This window comes from Rhea pennata, chromosome 24 (genome assembly GCF_028389875.1).
Source record: "Rhea pennata isolate bPtePen1 chromosome 24, bPtePen1.pri, whole genome shotgun sequence".
NCBI lineage: Eukaryota > Metazoa > Chordata > Aves > Rheiformes > Rheidae > Rhea > Rhea pennata.
In genome coordinates, this window is record NC_084686.1 from 4484854 (window position 1) to 4502275 (window position 17422).

At 49.7% G+C, this 17422-nt stretch overlaps 1 protein-coding gene across 1 annotated transcript; it reads right to left on the bottom strand.

The window, feature by feature from the left end:
• Positions 1–2852: 2852 nt before the first annotated feature.
• BSX (brain specific homeobox) lies at positions 2853–5077 on the bottom strand. The gene is made up of 3 exons (XM_062594720.1): positions 4816–5077; positions 3235–3431; positions 2853–3098 (listed from the first exon to the last, which is right to left on the bottom strand). Exons 1-3 carry the CDS (start codon positions 5075–5077, stop codon positions 2853–2855), a joined length of 705 nt encoding a protein of 234 aa, XP_062450704.1.
• Positions 5078–17422: the final 12345 nt, after the last annotated feature.

The window sequence follows — 17422 nt, forward strand, 5'->3', positions numbered from 1 at the left end:
TTAAATATGATGTTAATTTTAAATGTTAGCCAATGTTAGCACTGCAGAGAGATTTAAAAAAAAAAGGGGGGGGGTGTCTGTGTTTTTGTCTGTTTGTTTGATTGTTTTGGTTTTTTGATTTTTTTTTTTTTAACATGAGCATTGCTGCACTGTGCCTGAAGAGGGAAGCTGCCATACAGGCAAGGGAATAGTAGCAGAGACTCATGTCTTACTTGGTTCGTTTTCTGGCCCTTCCTTAAAGACCTTGTACCCCCCTGAGTGGTTTCTGCCTGGTGGCAGAAAGGGGAATGGGGTCTTGGTGATGCCTCCATGCTCCAGAGACACTGTGTCACTGCTTAAGGGGGGTTGCAGAGGCACAGGGACCAAGGCAAAGGGACCTTCGGGATTTGCTGCCACAGCCTCGCTTGCTGTCGTCTGCAGAGGCATCGGGGCTGCGGCAGGGGAAAGGCTGCTCGTTGCGTCCCTCCAACGGGCTGCAGGAGGGCTCTGGGCTGCCAGGCACCTTCCTGGACGTGCGTCCACTGTCTGCACCCAGACCCCTCTGCATCCTTCCTTCCCTCAGGAGCTACCTCATGGCCACGAGCATCCTGGATGCTCCCAGGCACGCAAACACCCCCAGCCCTGATATTGCAACGGGGATAAACACTAATCTGGGGGGAGTGAGGGGGGTCTTTGGGATGATGGGAACGAACTGGCTTACGCTGCCTCCGAGAGCTCTCCAAGCACGTTTGAAAAGCCAAGCCTGGCAGCGCCGGGTGACCAGCACCGCAGCCCGCCTGCCGTGCCATCCACTACCCGCTTGGCCAAGGAGCCGTGCGAGCGAAGGCGAAGTTGCCTTTGTGTGCGTGTGCGCATGTGTGCGCCCCGTAACTTCTGTCTCCTGTGTCTCTCCATCAGCCTGGTGCTTTCTCCTGCCTTTTTTCTGCATATCCTCTCCAGATCAGAGTATGTCTACATGCCTTTGCTTTCAGTACCAGTAATAAAGAGAATGAAAAGTTCTTCCCACAAGTAAAAGGAAGCACATACAAATGTAAAGAAATTGGATATTTAATATCCTTTATATCCTTTTACCTTTTTTTTTTTTTTTTTTTTTTTTTTTTATGCTTACATCTTCATACTTGCTAGGGGAAAAAAAAGAGCATCCTAGAAATAGCTCAGAGCTGCTCATTTGAATCGTTTTTAATAGTTCCTACTTAAATTCACTGACAAGCAACACGTAGCAAAACGAACAAAAATACTTGGTGGGCGACGGGGTACCGACACAGTCACAGGACTACATCAAATGATGGTTTTCAAAGCATTTCCCGACGCCTCCCCGCCTCCTGCCACGGCTTAGGGGCTGCGAGGAGGAGGGAGCCACGGGGAAGTGTCCTGCCGTACCCGGAGCTTATTTCTCGGTGCTGCTTCAAACCACAGCGAGGTTTGGGGCGGGGGGGGTGGACTGAGTTTCCTTTATGAACTATAATTTTTAGGGAGACCGGTCGCGCTGCAGCAAAATTTGGTAAGGAAAATTATTGTTCTGTAAGTTTTTATAAACACTGAGTAAGGACAATTGGCCATTTTCTGGATAGAAGGGTTATTTTCCTTTCTCCGACGTGCGATCTGTATTATTTTACGCGTACCACAAACCCACGAAAGGGAAGGGAACATACACGTTTCTGCGTTTTGTACATTAAGCAAGGACACATTTTCCTCAACTAAAACCGCGTGTCCCGCCGTTCAAAACGCCCTGAAAAAAGTGCTAACGACACCGAACAACCAAATCAACCTCCCGTAAAAAGCAACAAGAAAACGAAATTAAATAATCTAACGAGACTCCGACATGCCACCGGCTCGCTGGCGCAGCGGAGCTGCGCAGACGAGATTTAAACAAGCACAGGGTCTCCTCGAGGGATTATTATTATTATTAAGAGGAAAGCCCCAGCCCTCCCCGGGAGGCGCAGAGCCTCCGCGGCGCCCCCAGCACCTCGCCGGCCACCAGCTCACCCCAGAAAAATCTTAATTTACCTGGAAATGAAAAGCATTTGCCTAGCCGGAGGATAAAGGCAAAGCGAGCGGGGAGCACGGGTGGTGGCCGGTGTTTCTAGCTGTAACACGGCGGAGGAACGGCTCGGCGGGGCGTTAGGGGCAGCTTGCAAGCGCGGGGGGGGGGGGGGGGAAACACGGGGGAAAAAAAAGTGGGACGGGTGGGGGAGGCTCTTTAAGGGAAAAGGGAAAATATCCTGAAAGTGATTCACACCTGGAACCCCTGAAGGAATCATGCTGATGGTGCAGGTGATTCTCCAAGGTGCAGAAAATCTTTGTCTTCGCTGCTGTTGTGTTTGTGCCGGGACCCCCTGGAAGGACCGAGCTACTGGGGATGCTCCCCGCGTCCCTTCCGCAGGCGCGGGTGGAAGAAGCGCTGCTTTCCGCCTTACCTGCTTCGGGAGGGCGTTTCGGGGCCGCTCTGCCCGGGGGCCGCGAGCGGAGCGGCCGGGGCCCCGCGGCCGCCGCGCTCAGTAACCACAACGCACCGGCACGGGCACACGTTTATTTACACCGCGGAAAGTTAGGGGAACGGAGAAAAGTCAACTGTTTCGCACGGAAGCGAGAGGCTTAAAAGAAATTCGCTCTCATCCCGCTTTTTTTTTTTTTTTTTTTTTTTTTTTTTTTTTTTTAATTTCAGCTCTCCCCAAGGGGTTTCCCAGGCAGCACTCAGGCCGGGGCGGGGAAGGCGCTGTGCGCGGCTCTTGCCCCCGCATCCTCCCCGGAGGGGGGGACCCGCTTCCCTGCGGGCGGCGGCACCAGCGGGGCCGGGGCTGCGCGAAGTTGCCCCGCGGCGGGAGGCGAGGCCGGGCCGGGCCCCGGCGCTCCTAGAGGCGGTGGGGGGCGGCGCATAGGTCCCCCTCCTCCAGGACATCCACCTCGTCCTCGGGGTCCTGCAGCAGGAAGGGGCCGGGGGGGCCCTTGCGGGGCTCGGCGGCGGCCGCCTCGGGCAGCTCGGGCTCCGGGGAGCTCTGCTCTCGGCTCTCCTCGCCGCCCGGGTGCTTGGGGTCGTCCTGGCTTTTCCTCAGCTGTTTTTTGTGCTTCATGCGCCGGTTCTGGAACCAGGTTTTCACCTGGGAGAGTGGGGAAAGAACGAAATAGAATAGAATAGAATAGAATAGAATAGAAGGGATGGGATGGGATGGGATGGGATGGGATGGGGACAGGTCCCAGCGCTGGCCCCTGCTCCGCGGGGTCCCTGGCCGCTACCTGGGTCTCGGAGAGGCTGAGGGCCGTGGCCAGCTCCACCCGCTCGGGCGTGGAGAGGTAGCGCTGGATCTCAAACCTCTTCTCCAGGCCGGAGAGCTGCGAGTCGGAGAAGACGGTGCGGGCTTTGCGGCGGCGGCAGTGCTTCCCGGGCAGCTCGGCGTGAGCGTGGTGCTGGAAGAGGGCTGGCACCGGCACTCCTGCAGCGGGGACACGCGGCGGACACCCGGCATGTGCCCGCGACCTGCCGGGAGCTGGGGCCGCCGCTGCGGGGCGGGGGCGCGCAGCGCTCCGCGGGCGCGGGGTCCCCACCGGGCCGAGCCGCGGAGCCCGCGCCGCACGCAGCTCTGGGTTTTCCCCCCCGCCCCTGCCTGCCTAGATTTTTTTCTTTTGTTTTGTTTTCTTTTCCTTTCTTTCTCTCTCTCTTTTTTTTTTTCTGTTTTTCATTTCATTTTCCCCTTTCCCCCCCCTTTTATTCGAGTTCGTTTTTAACTGTTCGCTTTTGGGGTGGGGGTGGGGGTTGCGCGCACAGCTTTGCGAAGCGCTTCGCCTCACGCAGCAAGGTTGGTTTATAAACAGCCACCCGGCCCGCAATTAAACGAAAACGAAACGAAAGCAGAAAAACGGGGGAGCGGCGAAAGAGGCAGAGGGGAAGGGCGGGCAGGGCAAGAGCAGTCCTTCCTCCGCTCTTCCTCCTCCTCTGCGCGCAACTTTCGCTGCCGGCTGGGAAACTTGGGAGAGCCGCTTTCCCTCCGCACTAAGGCCGCGGCCCAAGGAAGGCGGCTGCAGGGAGGGGCTGCCCGCGGCTCCCTCGGCCGGCAGCCCCCCGGGGCCGGGGGCTCCCGCCGGGCAGGAGCGACGCGGCTGCGAGCCGCCCGCCGGCCGCAGGGGCCCTGCCAGCGCCGCGGAAGGCATCAGCCGCGGCCGCGGCACTGCTGCCGGGGCGGAGGAGCGAATTTGTCAGCCAGGTCACCGTCCGGGGAGGACACAAAACAGTGCAAGGAGGAAAAAAAAAAAAAAAAAAAAAAAAAAAGAAAAAAAGAAAAAAAAAAGAAAGAAAGAAAAAAGAAAAGAAAAGAAATATATATAGAGAGAGATGTTACCCTGGTTCCCCCTCCAAAATAAAAATAATAAAAGTCAAATAAATCAAACCAATGTTGGATTTTCCCGTACAGACACGGAAAGGGAAATCCTGGCGCCTCTGGGCTCAAGGTTTCGGGTGATGGAGCGAAGACGACCAGCCTCGCAGCGAAGCCCGCAGGGGAAGATGCGTCGGAGCCACGTCGCGGCGCGTGTCCGGCCCCACGCGAGCCGCGGGGGCCGAGGCTCCGGCAGGGCGCCCCGCCGCCTGCAAGCGGGCCAGCCCCACGCGCGACGGCGCGGGCCGACTTCACCAGGGGCCGTGTCAGCGCGGGGCGCGGAAACGCGCCCGCAGCCCGGCGGGTGCTGCTCTCCTCTTGCCGGAGCGCGCCCGGTGCGCGGCGGGGAGCTCTGCTCCGCACCCCGCTTCCGACCGCGGCGCCTCCTGGGCACCCCCATCTCCAGGCTGGGGCTGCGGGGAGCGCGGGGCGGCCCTGCACTTACCCGAGGCGGTGAGGAAGTAGGGGTGATGGTGCTCCGGCTTGTGCAGGGCAGGGTGCGGGTGCGGCGCCAGGATGGTGGGGGCTGGCATCAGGGGGTACCCATAGTCCAAGAGAGGGACGCGGGAGGCTAAGGAGCCGGCGAAGTGCTCGGGAGGCACCTCCCGCAAAGGCTTGGGCTTGTGCAGCAAAATATCCTCGATGAAGAAGGAGGTGGGCCGCGGCGCCGAGACGGGGTGCACGGGCGCGGTGAAGTTGAGGTTCATTTCGGGTGCAACCCTCCCCCGGCAGGCAGCGGGGAAGGGAGCGAGCCGGGCTGCGAGCTCGCTGCCGAAGGAGAGCTGGCGGCCGGCTGCACCTCCCGGGGACAAATAAAATAAAATAAAACAAAATAAATGGAATAAAATGGAATAAAAGATAATAATAATAACAGTAATAATAATGATGCCCCCAGCCGCAAGCAGACTGAAACAGCCCTGCCGTCGGGAAGAGCCAGGGGATGCGAGGCGGGTGGGTTGGGGCTGCGCGGGGAGATGCGCGCCTTTGAGGCGCCGTGGGAAAGGGGCTCTCCAGCGAGCCAATCGCGATCGGGCGGGCGGGGGCACGGGCCCCGCGGGCCACCCAAATTACCACGGCAGCGCGGAGGGGGCGCGGAGGGTCCGCGCTGTCTCCCCGGCCCCGCCGTTCCCACGCGCACCGCCGCCGCCCCAAGGCCTCAGCCCCCGCGGGAGCGCTTTGTTTTTGCCCCCCCCCAATTTCTTTTTTTCCTTAGCATTTTCCAAAACATAAGTTTTTCTAAGCAATCAACAACTTGGGAGAAAAAAAATAATTGCGCTTTCCCGACCTGTCCCACACTTCACACCTAACTTGTCCCCTTGCACCAGTCCCTGCAGGCAGCTCGCGCCTTGCGGCTCAGGTTATTACCCCGTTGGGGTTTTGTTCCCATCCATTCCCCACTCAGTGTTGTGCTAACGCTTTTTTCTCCCCCGCTCTCTCTCGTTTTTCTTTTTTTCTTTTTTTTTCTTTTTCTTTTTCTTTTTTTGGTCTTTCCTCTGTTTGTCTTTTTTTTTTCTAATCTGTAACATTCATTTCCCCGGAGTCAATTTGCTAAAATGAGGGTGATATACCACATCATAGCCGAGATAATTTCGGTTCGCATCTCAGAAAATTGCTCTAATTATTGATGTTAAACTCAGGGAAATTAAAAGAAGGCACTTCTCCTTCATCTCCTGATTTTAAGCTCTAATTTGTTGAAATCGAGTTGTCATCACAATTCCAATCACTACCGCTAATAGTAAAAGTGTTCTAATAGAGCCAGAATTCTCGCAACCCATGCTATTAGATAATTAGGAAAGATGTTAGAAAGGCAAGTGCTAATCCTTGGGCGCAGGGACAGCATTTCCATCTGATCCAGCAGGTAGAACAAATTAATTACCAGAATCAATTAGTCCTAAAAGTACAGTTCTCCAGGAAGTGTAAGCCATGTCTTCCATATGGATGAGCTGGTAAATGGTAAATAGATGAGAAAAACCTTTAAAAGAATAGAAATGGCAATCGTCCTGTTTTAATGAGCCTGGAACTCGAGGCGCGCGAGTTTTCTGATGTTACCTGCTCTTCTCCGCGGCGGCGGGCGCCTCTCGTTAGCGCGTAATTAAGCGTGTGTGCGAAGTGCACACGGATGCGCGGGCACGGACGCGCCGGGAGCAGCGCCCGCCACCCGCGGCAGGCTACGCGCTTGGGCAAAGGGAGCGGAGCAGTTCGCGCGCAGCTCTATTTTGTGGGAAAAATAATAACAGTAAAAAAAGTAGTTATGATGCCGGCGGTAGCTGTTAAAACGGACATAGCTGGCGTGCCTGCTTTATCAGTTCCGCTTGTGCCAAAGCTCACAAACCGAGCTACCAGGGAGCTCTATGCATCGCCAGGTAAATCTGCAGGAGTATTTTTCTGTGCAGAAAAACACGCTTGGCACACGGGTGTCGTGGGCGCGCACCGCAGCGCGCACCTGCTTGCGTGCACGTTGCGCGTGCAGGCGCCAGCGCTGTGCCGAGGCAGGTTGCACTTATTCGTGCAGTTATAGAGGGGGCGGCCCGCGGAGGGGGAGAAACTGCCGCTTTTTGTCGGCGAAGGGAAGGGGGGAAAAGAAAAGAAAAGAAAAGAAAAGAAAAGAAAAGAAAAGAAAAGAAAAGAAAAGAAAAGAAAAGAAAAGAAAAGAAAAGAAAAGAAAAGAAAAGAAAAGAAAAGAAAAGAAAAGAAAAGAGAAAAGAAAGTTCCAGCGTCCCCTCCTGAAACGCCCCATTCTGCATCAGCCCGGGCCTGTGGCCGCTGGTTTAGAACACGAGCAGGATAAAAACTTTCCCTTAGGAGCAAATGAGCGAGCAAATGGATTAACAGTGATGAAACGGCTCTAATGCCCAAGTTGTTAGCGGAGGGAGTGCAGGCAGTGGGTAAGCCGCTTGACTAGCCATTTCATCAGCCGAAATTGCTTTTTAGAGCTGGGGCTTTACTCATCGGTCGTCTATATATACATATATATTTTTTTTCCAAGACGATCCGAAAGATTAAAGACATGATAATTGGGCCAGATCGGGTCCCAGGTTTAGGGCTCAGCCAAGAGCTTGCTGCCTGACCGCCGCACGGAGAGGGGCTGCTTTTCGGAGCCGCTGGTTATTTAGGCTACAGCCGGGGAGGAGGAGGAGGGATCTGGGCCGGTTTATCAGCGCTTCCCCGCAGCAACAGCGGCAGAAGCAGGTGCCCGGCGGGGCAGCCCGGGGCTGGCTCGGGGCCGGCCAGGGAAGCGACCCGAGCCGAGCCGGGCGAGGCGCCGCGCCGCCGGCCCTTTGCGAATTAACCGCTTCGTGGCTTTTTGCGCCGCCGCCCGCCTCCACCCGCACTTTTCCCCCTTTTGGGCCGCTTTTGCAGCCCCGCGGCGGTGCGGGCTCTCCCGGGAGCCAGCTCCACCGTTGCACTTTTTTTTTTTTTTTTTTTTTTTTTTTTTTTTTTTTTCCGGCACTGGCTGGCGAGCCGGGGGAGCAAACCCGCCTATTCCGACTTTTCACGCCCAAGGCCAAGGCCGTTTGCTGCCAAATTCGCCTGACTCGGCTCTGCAAGGGGTCACGGCACGGCCTCCCTTAAACTGAGCGCGGCCCCGCTCGAGAGGCTCCTGCCGCCTTCCCCCAATTTGGCAGAAAACGCTGCAACGCTGCGGAGAGGCTGCGGGCCGGGGGCAGCTCCAGGGGGAAACTGAGGGGCCCCGGGGGGTGCACACATACCTCTCCCCCATATACACATGCCCACACAGACATTATTTAATAACACATATAATACATGTGTGCTTCATCTCAGTAAATTCCCATTGCCGTTACCTGCACACTGGAGAATATTTGAAGGTATTACAGGGAAATTTTTCCCAGGAAAATTAAAAAAGTATTTAAAACCTAAAGCCTAGGAGGTCGCTTGAAAGGTTGGTGTAGCTACATGATGTTGGTAGCTTTATTTCAGTGTGTTGCATTAGAGATAAATTTGGTGCAGTTTAAAAACATAGGCACTTACCTTCCTGTGGCTCTTGAAGAGGTAAGGTAGCTTGGGAGGCCAGCCTTTTCATGCCTTTCAAGAGAAATCCACTCAAAAAGGAAGGGTTAAATTAAAACCAGACGGCCTTCATGTGATCAAAATGGGAGCCTGGATGCAGGGAAGAGGTCTGAAGAGCTCAGTTTGAGTAGCCACACACATAACGCACAGAGAGGTCTTTTGAACACAAAGCATGGCTTAATGGAGACTGTTCCATGCACGATGCTGCCATCAAAACAGCACACGAAGCTCCAGGTGTGGGGTACCTCTGCCCACAGAGCCACTTGGCGCTGCTCACAGGAGTGGAAAATACTCCTGTGTTTCATCGCATCAGCCCAGAACTGGATGTTTTCCCCATCTACATCCTGACTGTCTTTGTCCAAGTTACCTTTTCTCTGCAAGGCTTTGCAGCCTGTCTCACCTGGAGTCCAACCTTACCTTCTCACAACTTTGCAAACTCTCACTGTGGAAATCCAGGGCTCTCCGTAGCGATGGTATTGTGTTCATTAACAGAGATAAAAAAAAAATAAAACAAACAAAAAAAAAAAAAAAAAAAAAAACAGCTCAACTAACATGCAATAGCTCAGTAATCCCAAGGAAGTATCTGACCAGCAGTGCAAAGAGAAGAGCTAAAGGCAGTGATGGGAATCCCATTCAGTGCTACATTAGGTCTGTGCTAGATGCTTCTACAGGTGTTTTAGTGTTGTCAGAGGTGACGTTTTTAATGTTGGTAACATCTCAGTATGCCTTGACACTAGCTCAGGTTTGAGGAGGGCTTGGTGGATCAGCTTTGAGGGCTTGCTGGACTAACTTTGAGTCAAATACTCTCTAAGACTACAGGGCCTAGCAGGTGGTTCCAGTTTGCAAGGACCTACGGTGTGAACACACAGGGCTGATGAAGGGTGGAAAGGGAAATAAAGTGTCAAAAAGGAATTTACCTGAAGATGTATCAGGGGTTGATGGCTGCACACACCAGGGCTTGTGAGGCTCGGAGCTCTTCCACCCCTTGGGCTTTTGCTGCCCTCAGGATTTGTCAGCTCACAGCCCATGGGCTGGCCCTCTTCCTAGCTTGTAGCTCAGAGTAACAGAAGAAGACAGAATGAGAAATAAAAAATAATAAACCTAATAATTTTAGTGCAAGATAAAAAGCACTCAGATTGAAACCTGGGTCTGTATTGCTCTAGCAGAACCACTGAATTTACCCACAAACAGCATCATGATGATTTCAGGGCTATGGTTTTAAATAAAAAGCGGAAGGAAGGATGGAAGTGTTGCTGGTGCAGGACAAACACATTAAGAAGAAATGGAGACAGGGTGGCACTTCAGAAGCTCGTGTCACTATTAACGGTTGGGAGAATTTAGGGGAAGAGGAGGCAAGTGGCAGCCATAAGGTTGGGGAGAACCTTTTAAAGAGTAAAACCTTAGTCTATAACTTGCTTACACAGCTCCCACACTCACACAGGCTCAGGGATCTAAATCCAGAATTTTATCTCTGTACTGAATTTTTGCCGTGTTTTCTGATCTCCCTGGATATTTTCTGAAGGCAGGGTGCATACATAAAGAGAATGAAAATGTTAACATGGACGGGCTTGGTCTACATACATTCTCTCTAAAAGCATTTCTGATTAACAAAGACCTAGGCTCTTGTTAATTGCCTAAAATCTGTATTCAACATCTGATTTTTCAGCAGGGTCATTTTTGCTGCTCCAAAACACAGCAAGATTATTCACTTTTTTTTTCTTTCCTGGAATGAGGTAGAAATTGGGAGGCTTAGATGTTTCCTTGGGACCTGCTGTTCAATTAGTCTTTTCTCCCTTTGGTTATGTATCCATTCGGCTTCTACAGTGTGGTCAAGCTATGGGCACTGCTTACTCCCTCGAGGCCTAGGTGATTATTTCATCCAAGACCATCTGTACTTTGGGATCTCAGCTAATCCTTTGCTCTCAAAAAAATCCATTCTTGCTGCTGTAGTCACTGCTTTGCCATTGCCTTTAGCACATTAATGCCCATTCATTTGCTTTCATTCCAGCTGTGTAACAATCATCTGGGCAACTCAACATTTTGATTCACTTTTTTTGCAATAATGATTCAGAATCTCTCTTATTCCTCAAATTTCATGAGGTATGAACCTTGCATGCCCTTGATTTTAACCTTTCGGGGCAGGATAAGCCTCCTTTTCTCTTTCTTATCCATTCAACCTTTATTTTACTGCCATTGTGTTCCTAGTACTCACAGTGTTTTTCCTCTGATTATTTGCAATATGCTTTTTGTAGCCCTGAGTTCTTCATGAAAACCTCGCATGCCTTTTCTGCCTAGAGGAGTCCAGTATATAATCCCTGATTCTGCTCTCATATTGGTATAAGGCAGAAGTAACTTATATAAAACTAATGGAGCATATAAAGCTAAATGACGCAAATACTTCAATTCTCTTCAGTTCCACTCTTGACTTTCCAACTTTAAAGTGTCTCGTTTCGAAGCCTTAAAAATAAAAAGCACACAAATGATGCACTTCAAGGTCAGAGGAAGCTGTTATGACCACCCAGTCCGACCTCCTGAATCACACAGCCAGACCTTCATCCAATAACGCTCGTATCAAACTCAGACTAACACACAAACCTGGGCAGCCTGTGCAATAAGAACACCGATTCTCTAACTCCATGTTTTATCCATCGTAAAATATACATAGGAAATACGTGTCTGTTATGTCATATAACAGGATGAACTAGCAGTTTTCTTTCATCTCTTCATCTCTAGCAAGCATCTCCACCATTCTGTATTTAAATTTTGATTAGCTCCATTGAAAATACATGATTGTTTACAAACTCTACACCAAGCTTTCAATTCCACCTTCAGTTAATTTCTTCAGTAAATTCAATTCCATCTTAAGTTAAAAGGTCTGTCTCTACTAGACAACGGAATTTGTACATCATGCAGGACAAGTCTCAACATATTGACTTTGTTTTTCCTTCCAGTTTAAATGTACAAATTGTTATACCATCTTATGACGATACACAGGATGTACACAAATGCCACTTACTACATACCTCGCTCACACTGTATGTCTCACAGGCATAGCAATGGCCACCAGCTGATGCTGTTTTAGCTGATCATTTTGTTAAAAGAAAATAAATCATTCTTTACTGAAATACAATTAAACCTTTTTCTTTCATGTTTGCTCCAACCAGATCGCAAAACTAGTTGGACCTAGTTTACGAAAAAGATAACCTTTTTGATGATCAAAGGCAGAGATTGGTTCCATTACTTGCATTAGTCAGAGTTGTCTGTGCTGTGGCCTTCAGAATAAAGGCAGAAATGTACTTTAGAAAGATCTGAGTAACACACTTTACTCAAAACATTTATTGCTTCTTGACTGTTTCAGCTTACTCTGTATCTGTGCACTTTATTCTAAGCACTCCAAAAGTGGATGACAGGTCTAGGGGAAAAAAGATAGAATCTAGTCAGCATCTAGCAAATGCATCTTCAAATAATGCTTTAAAACTGGGAATTACATTTTGAAATGGCATTTTGTACATTTCCTGAGATGAGGTATTCAAATGGCGATATGATGTAACGTAATACTGTCTAACGTTAGAAACACTTGCTCACTTTTGTCAATGTGACTTTTGACTTTTAACCAGAAATATTAAGATGCTCGAGGTCATCTGAAACAAGTAATGGTGCGGATGGGAACCTCGTAACAACTTAGCAAGATATAGGCGTGTTTTTTCCACACTTCACAAAATAAACTCCCTGCATGTAATTTAGCGGCATCTGATCCACTCTGGGTCTTTCTTGCTCATTCTGAGACTTGATTTTAAAATGATTCCTTATAAAAAGCACGAAGTTTATGCACCCCTAACTCTCCTCTTTCTCCTTATCACGATAAGTTTTAACGTAACAGTTGCAGTCACATTGGTTGAGCAATCAGCAGTCTCGAACGTGCACTTCTCCCCAAACTTTCACAAATACGTGGCCAAATAGAAGCCAGTAACTTGGTTATCACACTGAGGGTTTAAGCCGGGCGAGGGGCGAGCGCCCGAAGGCCGCCCACCTCCCCCGGTTCGGGGCGTAGCGTAACCGCGGGCTCGTGGGCGGATAATACACGGATTATAACATTATCCGTAGTAGGTTGGAAAAAACCGATAGACTTAAAAGCAGAGCGTGGCTTCTAAGGTTGACAGAAATCGGGTGTCCCCTTCCAGCCATTTCCCACCGCACCCGGAGAAGAAAACGAGGCCGGCGGAGACGCGGCGCGGGGTGACTGATCCGGCCGCACGGCTGCAATGGGTTTTTATTTCCAGACGCTCAGGTGGGAGCGAGCAGAGACACGGCAGAGCTCCGCTGCCTAAATGGGGGCCACGGATGCAGCTACCAGGCTCCCTCTCGAGCTGCTGGAGGCAGCGAGGCTGCGCCGGGGGCTGCGGGCTGCTCAGCCCCATCCTGCCTTCATAATTCACTCATTCATGATAAAATCTGTGGGTGTTTCTGCGGGAGCATTGGTAGCCTTCTGGCAGATCTAGCTGGGCTGTAGGATCAGGCTTGCTTTCTTGTACGCATGCCAGAGAACACTAAGCATGGGCTGAACACGCTCCAGACAACAAAAGGGCTTAAATATTATAAGTTTTCCAAGACTTCCTCATTCTGAAGACAAATCGTTAAAACAGAGTTTGGCATTTCTTTAAGCACAGCCAAAATAGGATGGAAAACTGTACTGACTTAGAAACACGCCATGATTTCTTACTTATGAGCGACATGAATTTGATGTTTGTGTTCTTCTTGATTTACCTTCTACTTAGTTAGTATTTTCTATAATTACTTAGGTTGCGCCCTATTTCATAAACATGTTGCACGTTCTTCAAAGCTAATGCTGGAATGATCGATGCAAAGTAATCACCAGATGCACCAATGTGAGTAAAATATGCACTCTTTCCCAAATCTGCTTTTGTTTTCTGGTGACTTCAGGGGGATCAAACCTTCCGTCCATCAGCCTACAGCCACCTTTGCAAATTAGTTTCCCATTTGTTATTTTACATGGAAAATTAATCCTAAAAGTCCAACAGGTCAAGAGCCGTAATCTTCAAGGGAGAAAAACAGCAGTGCAATTATGGGAAACAACGTATCATAAAAAAAAAAAAAAAAAAAAAAAAAAGTCCTGGAAGAAAAGGGGGCATTTTAGAATATTATAAGCTTATGCATCTTTCTAATAGAGTCCCATATAAAAGAGATCTGTGTGTGCATGTGCTTGTGTGTGCAGCTCTGTCCAACTGAGATCAGTACTTGAGTTCTGAAATAATAAAAAAAGGAGAATTTTCCAGTTTGTATCCTCTGGCAAATGCAATTTCCCTCCCAACACACATTAAATTCATTTAGCCTAGTGCATTTTTAATAGACATTATTCATCTATTACCTTAATGAGCTTGTGGTGAAAGCATATTGCCTCCAATTTTAACAAAAGCAGTCTAATATTGCTGCAGCTTTTTCCCCTTTTGCCATCTAAGGCAGCAGCATGGAGGGAGAAAGAAAAAAAAAGCTATAGAGACAGATAAGGTTTTTATTCTGTGTCACAACACTACATTAAGAATAAAACCTTCCACTTAAACACTTAAATGAAAACATCGAGAAACTAATTTATCATTTGTAACCACATGATTTAAGTAGGAGCAGCTTTAATTTTCTTCCCATTTTCCTCATATTCAATGTGAGCCCACATTAGATTTCACTGGCTCAAATCACAACACTTAAAGCCACTTTCATTTTCTTTTTGATTAAATAATTGAAATTCCTGTCACTGCCTGCACTTTACTAGCACACAAATTTTATGGATAAAGATAAATACTCTTTTTTTCTCCCTTCCCTGGCTGGGGGCTTTTTTTTTTTTTTTTTTTTCCCCAGTTTAATCTTAAAAGCAGGCAAGGTTTAGTTTATTGATGGTTCCCTAAAATGGATCAGTACTCCATTCACCTATTTCGTGGAATTATACAGCTCCCATTAAGTGATTGTTTGGCGAAATTACGGAAAGCCATCTTCTCTAATTTAGCTGTCATCATGGTAAGGTTATTGCTATCCAATCCTAAAAGGACAGGAAGCCTCGTTACTTGGGTGCTGTTCCCTCTCCCACACACATCCACTAATGCCTGAAGCCTTGATTTTTATTTAAGTATTTGTTTCAGTGAGAGCAACAAGTTTTATTAATGTTTCCTAATAAGTTACTCCAATAAAGTTGTGCACACACTACAGGTCAGTGAACGGCGCAGTCAGTACGAAGCAGCAATTGGCACGGTCTGTAATGAGCGCTTGGACTCAAACGCGACTTCTGGCTTAAAGGAGGAATAACCTGCAAGGCTCACCCGTGACGCTGCCTCCTAACACATCTTGCAGGCAGGGCAAAAGTCCCTTTCTTTTGCTTTTTGCATTAAACAGCAGGAGGAAATTAGCACTCTTCTAAAATGTGCCTCTAATGGATGCTGCAGCCCGGTGAGCACTTTGCCCAGGTTGAAGGCTGCTCGTCCCGTCTCACCTGCACTTGGGACACAAGGCTGGAGAGGCGCCAGGGAGGGCAGAGACGCAGCTCCACGGCCAGCTCAGTCATCCTGGGCTTAGCTCTCCTTTCTGGCTTAGACTTCAGAGTGAGCGATCCTGCCCAAGTGGCTTTAGGTTGGGTCCTCCAAAGGGTGAAGGCATCTAATTGTGGTTGACTGGACTTAGATGCTCCAAGGATTTGCACACTTCGGTGTCTCTGTGCCTCAGCTTCTCGGGCGTGAAGCACCGATCATGAAGCCCTCTTGCTCTCTTGTTTACAAGGACTGTGAGCTGTCTTGGCACTGAACACAGTGGGATCCTGATGACTCCTAGGATAAAATCCTCCTAAGACCCACTAGCAATGAGGGATCCCGTGGGTGCTCTATGCTTTTTAGAACCAGCCTCATGATTTAACTCCTAACACATTTTCACGGCTCGGCTCCTTAGCGTAGGAGATTTGACACAAAATACTAGAAGTTGCCTGAAGACCATAGCAAGAGACTTGCAAAAGACATGCAACTGCATTTAGAGACTGTGCGAGTCCTGAGCCCGTTGTTACTTCCCTTATCTAACCGGCAACGGCTTCAGGCTGACCAAGCATCTCTGTAGGCACTTGATGTGCGTCCCTTGGAGGGCCCGCGGAAGCAATCCCAGGAGACAGAACCCAGACAGGCCGTACTACAACCTGCTATTTTAAGTCCGTTTTCCCAAGGAACCTGGTTTCTGCGATCAGGAGATATTGCTGGGTCATGAAGGATGTGGGAAAGGAGTGAGGCTCTTGCCACGAGGAGGGATAGGGGACGTGGCCATAAATCAGTAAGGAACTGGGCTTCCTGCAACAACTGGCTTCCAGAAGAAACACACATTATTTTTCAGCCAGAGCCATTTTGCCTTTGTAGAGCTGCGAGTTCTCCCCTAATCTGACACTTCCATCTTTCCTGGGCGATGCTTACAAAGTCCAGAGGCCCTTACAGTATCGCGCGGGAGCAGTGGCTAGCAGGAGGGGTCATGAGGTGCAGGAAGATTTCTTCCTTTCCTGCGGCATCAAGAATTAGAAGGGGAACGTGTGCTGCCTCCAGAGTGAGCTTTTCACTGGTACAAACTAATACAGAGCACGGACAGACATGACCTGAGATGGGAACACTGTGGAGGTACCTGCTCTTGCACAGCTGAGCGTAACACGAGCTCTCTGCGTTGCAGCCACCACCAGGAACAGCGGTGTCTCTGCGGTGGGTATAAACGAAGAGACAAATTAGGGTGTGAGCCTCAACAGGGCCAGATTATAAAGCTGGTAAAGATTAAATAAATATAATATAACATAAAACTGCCCAAATGACGTTGCAGCCATGCAAATAGCTTTATATTAACCTGTACAAGCATGCTTCTTCCTGTGACTTGCTAGCAATGCCAGCCTAACTGGAAGTTTCATTCCTCAGCATATTGTGGCAAAACAGGAGAAAACTCCAGTGTTCTTAGAAGGGAGAGTCAGTGCAGTCTACAGTTCCTACAGGACAACGACTCCACGGTGTCTCCTTTCCGACCGCACTCCTCCTCCTCCCCAGGCAAAGACTGACAATAGCATTGAATTTTGCGTGAAGTTCTTTGAGCCTCAAAGTGTGCGTGTGTCTTCTAACTGCACCTGCCGATCTAGTACATGATGCCACCCCTTGCTGCCGGCGCGGGCAGGCTCGCCTCGTCTAACACCAGACAAAACGCAAAAGCGACATTTGTTCACGTTACGTGTCAACCCATTCCACACAATTTAGAAGCTTTCCCCCTACTCCTGAATGTCCCGTTATTTAATGGAAAAAAACTTCCTCCAGAGAAAACTTCCTCCATCAGCATCTGCTAGGAAGTTAGGTCCAGAAGTCAGGGCCCTTTCTGCAAATCAGTCAGTGCAGTAGGTCAGCCGCAGCTCTCAATTCTGAAAGGAAGACTGCGAAACAGAAGAAAAACACCTTTGTTATCACCCCTTCCTCTCCCGCTATCTACTTGCCCTGGAAGGCATGGTTAGTGTATAACAACTGTGCGCATCAGCATCAATTAGGCAACTCATAATAAAGCAGATGCTGCTATTGTGCGGCCGGTGCAGGGCAAGTACGGGCACGGGAAGGCCCTCAGCGCAGTCCGCGTTGAGCAAATATGATGCTAATTGAATTCTTGCTGGCAATTTTTCACCCCTAAATGAACAAGAAAGAGAGGAATCTCAGAGTCTCATCTGTTTAGCTTCTGAACGGGAAAATGTTTTCCAGCCCAGCAAATGAGCAACCTAATCCATGGGGATGTTAGCAGGAGGGGTTTCTGGGAGAAAAAAATAAAACCAAGCAACTCAAACCCTGCTATGTGCAACATGAGTTGCACCCTATTCTCAAAGCAGCAGCAATAATCAGAGAGCTGGTTATGTGACTTCAGCTTAAGGAAGCGGAGCACCTCCGTGCTGCTGGAGGCGTGGGCTCTCCTCGCCCCGCCGACGCCGACGGAGCGGCGGGACGCAGCTCCCGCAGCAGCCGGCACGCCGCTCGCAC

Excerpts from the sequence above, each read along its gene's own strand:
- BSX (XM_062594720.1), bottom strand. The coding sequence starts at position 5,077 with ATGAACCTCAACTTCACCGCGCCCGTGCACCCCGTCTCGGCGCCGCGG. Across the intron at positions 3,432-4,815 it reads CTACTTCCTCACCGCCTCGG|GAGTGCCGGTGCCAGCCCTC; the intron begins GTAAGTGCAGGG and ends TCCCCGCTGCAG. Across the intron at positions 3,099-3,234 it reads TCAGCCTCTCCGAGACCCAG|GTGAAAACCTGGTTCCAGAA; the intron begins GTAGCGGCCAGG and ends CCACTCTCCCAG.